The following is a 10,842-nucleotide window of genomic DNA, read 5'->3' on the forward strand; positions in this document are numbered from 1 at the left end:
TTGAACACTGGGGGCGACATAATACCAAAGTTTGCAGTGGCCATTATAGTTTCCAGAACAGGGACAATGGAATATAGACAGATCCAGATATAAATATAGACTTTTAGGCTATGTTCACACTGCGTACGAATCAGTCCGCAGTTCTTACGCAGCCGTACATGTGGGGCTGAAATTACGGGCGTGGGAAAAATCGACATGCGGCCGGATGTGTACGCACTGCGAACATACGCCCGTAGTACAGTTCTGCTTCCCTGGCTTGTTTCGTAGCGATCTGAGGCAGGTCATTTACGTGGAAATCTTCGCCCAATAAAACTCACAGAACCTTTTGAATCGAAAAATCAAGTTCAATTTGGCTGAAATAAGTTCTCCGTACGGGACCGCATGGAAATCCACGGCCGTGAGTTCGAACATTTCCGTCCTCAAACAATGGTCGTGTTCATTTTTCACGGCGCCGCATACGATCCGGCCGTAAGTTCATACGTAGTGTGCACTGTGCGGCCGTATATCGTATACTTCCCAGCAAACGCATCAACCTCAAAACTACGTGCGTATATTCACGGTTCGCACTACGAGCAGAAATATACGTAGTGTGAACATAGCCTTAGGAGAAATTAGAGAAAACCTCTGTTCTGGGACACTGCATGTGTGTGTGTGTGTGTGTGTGTGTCTGTATGTGTATATGTGTATGTGTGTATATCTGTATGTCTAACCTCTGTCTGTATGTGTATATGTGTGTATGTCTGTATGTGTATATGTGTATGTGTGTATATCTGTATGTCTAACCTCTGTCTGTATGTGTATATGTGTGTATGTGTGTATATCTGTATGTCTAACCTCTGTCTGTGTGTCTGTATGTGTATATGTGTGCGTGTCTGTATGTGTATATGTCTAACCTCTGTCTGTGTGTCTGTATATGTATATGTGTGTATGTCTAACCTCTGTCTGTATGTGTGTCTGTATGTGTATATGTGTGTATGTCTAACCTCTGTCTGTATGTGTGTCTGTATAGGCCTAGTCACACGTCCTCACCTGCACGTCTACCCTAGCACAATGCAAATACTTTTTCTCAGTACAATATCAGAAGACAGACTATAACCCGGAGCCCAGCGCCATCCTAACCCCGACTCCACCATCCTACGTGTATATATGTGTATGTATATATATATATATATATATATATATGTGTGTGTATATATATATATATATATATATATATATATATGTATATAATATAGTCCATTGTGTTCCTTCATCCATGTCTCCTTGTCGCAGGGTGAGAGTCGGGAGGACGATGAAGGACGGTGGGATAAAGGCGAACTTCCTTACCGCCATCCACATGAAGACTCTGCCCAGTAAGTGTCGGGGTCCCGTGTAGGGTCGGAGGTCTTTTCTGATGTCCTATAACCACAGGTCCATTGTGTTCCATTATATATCATGTATATACCACCTGTATAATGTGGTATATAGTGTCTCTGCCCCTATGATAACACTTCCTGGCTTATATGCGTACATGGATGGGCACAGGCCTCCACCTGTGGATGAGTAACAGGTTAGTCTACAAGAAGTGTTATCATGTGGCCCAAAAAACCAAGCAGCGCCGTAGTGTTATAGGTGAGCGCGGTGATTATTATACCGTCTATAACTTTCTGTTGTTTCTGTGCAGAGAACCAGATTCTGTAGCCGTCCTGAGAAGCCGGAGGTCTCTCCAGTACAGATGTGACATCAGGACGTCCGGCTTTCCTGAGAAACAACCGAAAAAGTGACAGAATGGAAGAGCTGCAGTTCACAGACTGTCCTCCGGGGGCAGACACACCTCTTCTATCAGGATCATAGAGCTGTGGACTGTACGGAGGGGAATCAGAACATTCAATGCGGTGCCCCCTCCTCTTCACGTGGCAGCTTGATCTCCTGGGCGAGGCGCCCCCTTCTGGCCGCTGTGCTCAGGCTGCAGTTCAGTGAACACTTTTTTGCTGCTATCACATAGACTTTTCCTCGCAGGACGATTCTCTCCACACCGGGACACCGGGATCACACACCCACTGGGACACCGGGATCACACACCCACCGGTGACACCGGGATCACACACCCAGCGGGACACCAGGATCACACACCCACCGGGACACCAGGATCACACACCCACCGGGACACCGGGATCACACACCCACCGGGACACCAGGATCACACACCCACCGGGACACCAGGATCACACACCCACCGGTGACACCGGGATCACACACCCACCGGGACACCAGGATCACACACCCACCGGGACACCAGGATCACACACCCACCAGGATCACACACCCACCGGGACACCGGGATCTTACACACCTGCCGGTGACACCAGGATCACACACCAGCCGGGACACCAGGATCACACACCCACCGGGACACCAGAATCACACACCCACCGGTGACACCAGGATCACACACCCACCGGGACACCAGGATCTCACACACCCACCGGGACACCAGGATCTCACACACCCACCGGGACACCAGGATCTCACACACCCACCGGGACACCAGGATCTCACACACCCACCGGGACACCAGGATCTCACACACCCACCGGGACACCAGGATCTCACACACCCACCGGGACACCAGGATCTCACACACCCACCGGTGACACCAGGATCACACACCCACCGGGACACCAGGATCTCACACACCCACCGGGACACCAGGATCTCACACACCCACCGGGACACCAGGATCTCACACACCCACCGGGACACCAGGATCTCACACACCCACCGGGACACCAGGATCTCACACACCCACCGGGACACCAGGATCTCACACACCCACCGGGACACCAGGATCTCACACACCCACCGGTGACACCAGGATCACACTCCCGCCGGTGACACCGGGATCACACACCCACCGGGACACCGGGATCACACACCCACCGGGACATCGGGATCACACACCCACCGGGACACCAGGATACCAGGATCACACTCCCGCCGGTGACACCAGGATCACACACACCCGCCGGTGACACCAGGATCACACACCCGCCGGTGACACCAGGATCACACACCCACCGGGCCCCCGGAATCACACTCCCGCCGGTGACATCACACACTTTGGGGCATTCAGTTGTTAAGCACAAGTTTCCTCGTCGCTCTCGATCATAACAAAACAGTTGATGAAGCTAAATGGGCTCCAGCCCCCCCCCTGTACCCGCACCCAGCCCCCCCCCCTGTACCCGCACCCAGCCCCCCCCCTGTACCCGCACCCACATGCTACCACCTGGACTCTGGATGGTGTCGGGCTGGATGCCACATTTCAGGGACAGAATACACTGCCATATAGTTACTGAGTACGTTTAGGAACAGATCCTGCCATATTTTATCCCCCACCAACATCATGTGCCCCTGAGCTCCTCCCCATCATCATGTCCCTAGGAGCTCCTCCCCGTCATCATGTCCCCCGGAGCTCCTCCCCGTCATCATGTCCCCCGGAGCTCCTCCCCATCATCATGTCCCCCGGAGCTCCTCCCCATCATCATGTCCCCCGGAGCCCCTCCCCGGCATCATGTCCCCCGGAGCTCCTCCCCATCATCATGTCCCCCGGAGCTCCTTCCTATCATCATGTCCCCCCCAAGCTCCTCCCTATCATCATGTCCCTAGGAGCTCCTCCCCATCATCATGTCCCCAGGAGCTCCTCCCTATCATCATGTCCTCAGGAGCTCCTCCTTATCATCATGTCCCTAGGAGCTCCTCCCCATCATCATGTCCCCAGGAGCTCCTCCATATCATCATGTCCCTAGGAGCTCCTCCCCATCATCATGTCCCCAGGAGCTCCTCCCTATCATCATGTCCCCAGGAGCTCCTCCCTATCATCATGTCCTCAGGAGCTCCTCCCTATCATCATGTCCCCAGGAGCTCCTCCCTATCATCATGCCCCCAGGAGCTCCTCCTCATCATCATGTCCCCCGGAGCTCCTCCCTATCATCATGTCCCCAGGAGCTCCTCCCTATCATCATGTCCCCAGGAGCTCCTCCTCATCATCATGTCCCCCGGAGCTCCTCCCTATCATCATGTCCCCAGGAGCTCCTTGCCATCATCCATCCTTGCTGGCCATGGACGATACACCAGGGCAGGTCCTGCCACTTACTATGTCATGTCTATAACCAGCACTAATCATGTGACTGCTCCCTCCATGTTGTGTGACTGGGTGGAACCTCCATGGTTCATGTGTCGGCCCCTTCCAGCCATGTCTCCTGTCTCCTCCATGTTTGTGCCTGGATATACCTCTGTGCTCTTACCAGCTGTCATTTACTCATGTGACCGCCCTGACCCCCCCAATGTCATGTGAGCACCCTGACTCCTCACCATGTCATGTGACTGCCCTGACCCCCCCAATGTCATGTGAGCACCCTGACTCCTCACCATGTCATGTGACTGCCCTGACCCCCCCAATGTCATGTGAGCACCCTGACTCCTCACCATGTCATGTGACTGCCCTGACACCCCCCAATGTCATGTGACTGCCCTGACTCCTCCCCAGGTCATGTGACCATGTCTTTCCCCAGGTCATGTGACCGCCTCAATGTCATGTGACCGCTCTGACCCCCCCCCCCCCCAATGTCATGTGACCGCCCCAATGTCATGTGACCGCCCAGACACACACACCCCCACGTCATGTGACTGCCCTGACTCCTCCCCAGGTCATGTGACCATGTCTTTCCCCAGGTCATGTGACAATAAATGTATATACTTGGTTACATTGCTATGTTGTAAATACAGAGCTGTGTGTTATATAATGGAGCTGCCATAAGCTGAACTACAACCCCCAGCAGTATGGGGGATATACGGTTCTGATACCCCATGTTTATGTCCACTCGCCCCCGGGGTGGTGGCGGCCATGTCTACTTATACAGGACCGGATGACTTGTATCACCCTGGGCGCAGGAGAGGGAGGGTAACGTTACAGCCGCCACTGCCGCGTCATGGATCTGGTGTCACACAGTGTATATATATATAGTACTGTATACATAGAGTAAGGGAAGGCAGAAGCCGAGCAAGGGAAAAGCTGATCTCCTCTATAGGTGCTGATCTCTATAGGCGACTGATCTCCTCTATAGGCGGCTGATCTCCTCTATAGGCTGCTGATCTCCTCTATAGGTGGCTGATCTCCTCTATAGGCTGCTGATCTCCTCTATAGGCGCTGATCTCCTCTATAGGCGACTGATCTTTTCTATAGGCCGCTGATCTCCTCTATAGGTGCTGATCTCCTCTATAGGCCGCTGATCTCCTCTATAGGTGCTGATCTCCTCTATAGGCGGCTGATCTCCTCTATAGGTGCTGATCTCCTCTATAGGCGACTGATCTCCTCTATAGGTGCTGATCTCCTCTATAGGTGCTGATCTCCTCTATAGGTGCTGATCTCCTCTATAGGCCACTGATCTCTTCTATAGGCGGCTGATCTCCTCTATAGGCCGCTGATCTCCTCTATAGGCCGCTGATCTCCTCTATAGGTGCTGATCTCCTCTATAGGCGGCTGATCTCCTCTATAGGCGGCTGATCTCCTCTATAGGCAGCTGATCTCCTCTATAGGTGCTGATCTCCTCTATAGGCGACTGATCTCCTCTATAGGTGCTGATCTCTATAGGTGGCTGATCTCCTCTATAGGCGGCTGATCTCCTCTATAGGCGGCTGATCTCCTCTATAGGCGACTGATCTCCTCTATAGGTGCTGATCTCCTCTATAGGCGACTGATCTCCTCTATAGGTGCTGATCTCTATAGGTGCTGATCTCCTCTATAGGCCGCTGATCTCCTCTATAGGTGCTGATCTCCTCTATAGGCGACTGATCTCCTCTATAGGCGGCTGATCTCCTCTATAGGTCGCTGATCTCCTCTATAGGCGACTGATGTCCTCTATAGGTGCTGATCTCCTCTATAGGTGCTGATCTCTATAGGCGACTGATCTCCTCTATAGGCGGCTGATCTCCTCTATAGGTGCTGATCTCCTCTATAGGCGGCTGATCTCCTCTATAGGTGCTGATCTCCTCTATAGGCCGCTGATCTCCTCTATAGGTGCTGATCTCCTCTATAGGCGGCTGATCTCCTCTATAGGTCGCTGATCTCCTCTATAGGCGACTGATCTCCTCTATAGGTGCTGATCTCCTCTATAGGCGGCTGATCTCCTCTATAGGCGACTGATCTCCTCTATAGGTGCTGATCTCCTCTATAGGCAGCTGATCTCCTCTATAGGTGCTGATCTCTATAGGCAGCTGATCTCCTCTATAGGCCGCTGATCTCCTCTATAGGTGCTGATCTCTATAGGCCGCTGATCTCCTCTATAGGCGGCTGATCTCCTCTATAGGCGGCTGATCTCCTCTATAGGTGCTGATCTCCTCTATAGGCGACTGATCTCTTCTATAGGCGACTGATCTCTTCTATAGGCGACTGATCTTCTCTATAGGTGCTGATCTCCTCTATAGGCGGCTGATCTCCTCTATAGGTGCTGATGTCCTCTATAGGCCGCTGATCTCCTCTATAGGCGCTGATCTTCTCTATAGGCGCTGATCTTCTCTATAGGTGCTGATCTCCTCTATAGGCGGCTGATTTCCTCTATAGGTGCTGATCTCCTCTATAGGCGGCTGATCTCCTCTATAGGCGACTGATCTCCTCTATAGGTGCTGATGTCCTCTATAGGTGCTGATCTCCTCTATTGGCGGCTGATCTCCTCTATAGGTGCTGATCTCCTCTATAGGCCGCTGATCTCCTCTATAGGCGCTGATCTTCTCTATAGGCGCTGATCTTCTCTATAGGTGCTGATCTCCTCTATAGGCGGCTGATTTCCTCTATAGGCGGCTGATCTCCTCTATAGGCGGCTGATCTCCTCTATAGGCGACTGATCTCCTCTATAGGTGCTGATGTCCTCTATAGGTGCTGATCTCCTCTATTGGCGGCTGATCTCCTCTATAGGTGCTGATCTCCTCTATTGGCGGCTGATCTCCTCTATTGGCGGCTGATCTCCTCTATAGGTGCTGATCTCCTCTATAGGTGCTGATCTCTATAGACCGTCAGTTTCCTCATTTGGTCTTTGCACAGTTTCCTATGTTTTGGCCTCTTGTACCCGGCAGCCTGTTAAGCTATAGGGTAATAAGGGAAGAGCTGCCAGGATGAGTTACTGAGGGCACCGGCAGGATCGGGCACCGGGTCCATATGTTACATCCTGTGCTTCTGTGTGACATTTGTGTCCATGTTAGTGATATCCATGGTGGATAGCGTCATATAACCGGGGGGATATAGGATTTTACACTTATGTATGCTTCGGCATTATGAGGTCTTGTCCGTTACCATCCATGATGCCGGACATGGAGGCCCCCTGCGATGGCAGACATGGAGACTCTCTGCGATGGCGAACATGGAGACCCCCAGGGATGCCGGACATGGAGGCCCCCTGCGATGGTGGACATGGAGGCCCCCTGCGATGCGGACATGTAGGCCCCCAGCGATGGCGGACATGGAGGCCCCCAGCGATGGCGGACATGGAGGCCCCCTGCGATGGCGGACATGGAGGCCCCCAGCGATGGCGGACATGGAGGCCCCCTGCGATGGCGGACATGGAGGCCCCCTGCGATGCCGGACATGGAGGCCCCCTGCGATGCCGGACATGGAGGCCCCCTGCGATGGCGGACATGGAGGCCCCCTGCGATGCCGGACATGGAGGCCCCCTGTAAGCCCCCGGGCAGAGCAGCTGTTACCAGCAGATGTTCTGGAATCGGATACAATGTTACTATTATGTTACTATGTAGCCATTACAGGCTCCCAGCGGGACTGCGGCCATTAAGGACCCGAGGACTGTGCACATCCCTGGTGTTAGGGGACAGGAAGTGAGCTGTGCGCAGCGCAATGTCTTCCCCCCCATATCTCTGATGTCTCCTCATCCTTTTGGTTTATATGATGTGCCTTCTATTGTGTTATAATGATGAATGTTGTATAATGTTACTAATACCTCAATACCCATCTGCCTGAGCTGCTGATCCTCCCTCTACCATCGCTGACCCTCCCTCTACCATCGCTGATCCTCCCGCTACCATCGCTGATCCTCCCTCTACCATTACTGACCCTCCCTCTACCATCGCTGATTCTGCCATTACCATCGCTGACCCTCCCTCTACCATCGCTGACCCTCCCTCTACCATCGCTGATCCTCCCTCTACCATTGCTGACCCTCCCTCTACCATCGCTGATCCTGCCATTACCATCGCTGACCCTCCCTCTACCATCGCTGACCCTCCCGCTACCATCGCTGATCCTCCCTCTACCATTGCTGATCCTCCCTCTACCATCGCTGATCCTCCCTCTACCATCGGTGACCCTCCCTCTACCATCGCTGATCCTCCCGCTACCATCGCTGATCCTCCCTCTACCATCGCTGATCCTGCCATTACCATTGCTGACCCTCCCGCTACTATCGCTGACCCTCCCTCTACCATCGCTGATCCTCCCGCTACCATCGCTGATCCTCCCTCTACCATCGCTGATCCTCCCTCTACCATTGCTGACCCTCCCTCTACCATCGCTGATCCTGCCATTACCATCGCTGACCCTCCCTCTACCATCGCTGACCCTCCCTCTACCATCGCTGATCCTCCCTCTACCATCGCTGATCCTCCCTCTACCATTGCTGACCCTCCCTCTACCATCGCTGATCCTGCCATTACCATCGCTGACCCTCCCTCTACCATCGCTGACCCTCCCGCTACCATCGCTGACCCTCCCGCTACCATCGCTGACCCTCCCTCTACCATCGCTGATCCTCCCTCTACCATCGCTGATCCTCCCTCTACCATCGCTGATCCTCCCTCTACCATCGGTGACCCTCCCTCTACCATCGCTGATCCTCCCGCTACCATCGCTGATCCTCCCTCTACCATCGCTGATCCTGCCATTACCATTGCTGACCCTCCCGCTACTATCGCTGACCCTCCCGCTACCATCGCTGACCCTCCCGCTTCCATCGCTGACCCTCCCGCTACCATCGCTGACCCTCCCGCTTCCATCGCTGACCCTCCCGCTACCATCGCTGACCCTCCCGCTACCATCGCTGACCCTCCCGCTACCATCGCTGATCCTCCTCCAGATACTGTTAACCCCTCCATTCTTAACTAAACCTTGGTCTGTAAGCAAAGTCAAGGCCCAGTGTGATGGTCGGGGGCATTGGGATACCTTGTGATGGTCTAGGAGAACATGTCTGATCATCAGGTCTCATCTTCAGGTGGGCTATCAGCGGACTCCCTCTATATACAGCAGGTGGACTCTTCCCGCCATAACTCCAGCCCCCAGCCCCCACCCCCCCTGTATATACATGTACTGAATGATATGGACAGCATCTGTCCTCATCCAACCTGTTACTAATCTGTATATGTACGTTAGATGGCTGGCTGTCACTGCCTGTCAGGAGGCTGTCACTGCCTGGCAGGAGGCTGTCACTGCCTTTCAGGAGGCTGTCACATCACTCGTCACTCCTATGAGCTGCAGCCATGGAAATCCTAACTGCGGAGCCCCCACATATATATGTATATCATAGAGTCTGTCTCCTTGTGTTCTTATATTTTTGCTTCTTGTGTATCCAGAAAGCTGCCGAAAATAATAAAATAAACCAAAAGTGTTGATAAAGATGGATGCCGAGTCCTTCCTGCCGCGTATCTCAGTCCTTCCTGCCGCGTATCTCAGCCCTTCCTGCCGCGTATCTCAGCCCTTCCTGCCGCGTATCTCAGCCCTTCCTGCCGCGTATCTCAGCCCTTACTGATGTGAAGGGAATACAGAGGCCAGAAGGTGGCGCCAGAGAGCTACTTTCCTCCCATTGATGGCGATGAGGACACCTGTAGTTGTGTGGCAGGTTGAGCTGGGAGACAGACCCCCATGCTGAAATACTCTGCACTCCATCAGGTCAAGCTTTATTACTTGTATTATGAGATATAAAAATAGAACATTCTAGTAATCTACATGCAGATAGGGAGAGGCCCAAGAGCTGACACTCTACAGGACGGCAGGTGTCCCTATAAGCAGCCATAGGAGCTGACTCTTAAAGGGACAGGCGCTGCAAACATCAGCAACATCTGGACTTGTTATATATGAGGATGGAGCCTGGATGTGAAGCCGATTCTCTGTATAAACGTCTGCAAATAGATGTCAGGGCCCAGGGATGGCAAACCTGCACAGTATCCAGTGTAGACAATGCTCTGTGAGCTCCAGACTGATACATTGTACATAGCTTAACCTGCTCTGTATCCAGTGTAGACAATGCTCTGTGAGCTAAATACATCAGCAGCAGGTGAACAAATCTTTCTAGTAGTTTGTACAATGTATCAGGAGTCCAGGCTGTAGAGCTCACAGAGCATTGTCTACACTGGATACAGCTGAGAGCAGGACTAGCTATGTACAATGTATCAGTCTGTAGAGCTCACAGAGCATTGTCTACACTGGATACAGAGCAGGACTAGCTATGTACAATGTATCAGTCTGGAGCTCACAGAGCATTGTCTACACTGGATACAGCTGAGAGCAGGACTAGCTATGTACAATGTATCAGTCTGGAGCTCACAGAGCATTGTCTACACTGGATACAGCTGGGAGCAGGACTAGCTACGTACAATATATCAGTCTGGAGCTCACAGAGCATTGTCTACACTGGATACAGCTGAGAGCAGGACTAGCTATGTACAATGTATCAGTCTGTAGAGCTCACAGAGCATTGTCTACACTGGATACAGAGCAGGACTAGCTATGTACAATGTATCAGTCTATAGAGCTCACAGAGCATTGTCTACACTGGATACAGCTGAGAGCAGGACTAGCTATGTACAATA

At 52.7% G+C, this 10,842-nt stretch overlaps 1 protein-coding gene across 2 annotated transcripts in view; it reads left to right on the top strand.

The window, feature by feature from the left end:
* Positions 1 to 4,742, top strand: part of IL11RA (interleukin 11 receptor subunit alpha) — a 97,406-nt gene extending 92,664 nt beyond the window's left edge. For both annotated transcript variants that reach the window (XM_069963342.1, XM_069963343.1), the window contains exons 11-12: positions 1,273 to 1,352; positions 1,664 to 4,742. In XM_069963342.1, coding sequence (XP_069819443.1) covers positions 1,273 to 1,352; positions 1,664 to 1,680 — 97 coding nt within the window. In that variant the 3' untranslated portion in view covers positions 1,681 to 4,742. The remainder of the gene's footprint in view (positions 1 to 1,272; positions 1,353 to 1,663) is intronic.
* The last annotated feature ends 6,100 nt before the right edge of the window (positions 4,743 to 10,842 follow it).

This window comes from Dendropsophus ebraccatus, chromosome 3 (assembly GCF_027789765.1).
Source record: "Dendropsophus ebraccatus isolate aDenEbr1 chromosome 3, aDenEbr1.pat, whole genome shotgun sequence".
NCBI classification, from domain to species: Eukaryota; Metazoa; Chordata; class Amphibia; order Anura; family Hylidae; genus Dendropsophus; species Dendropsophus ebraccatus.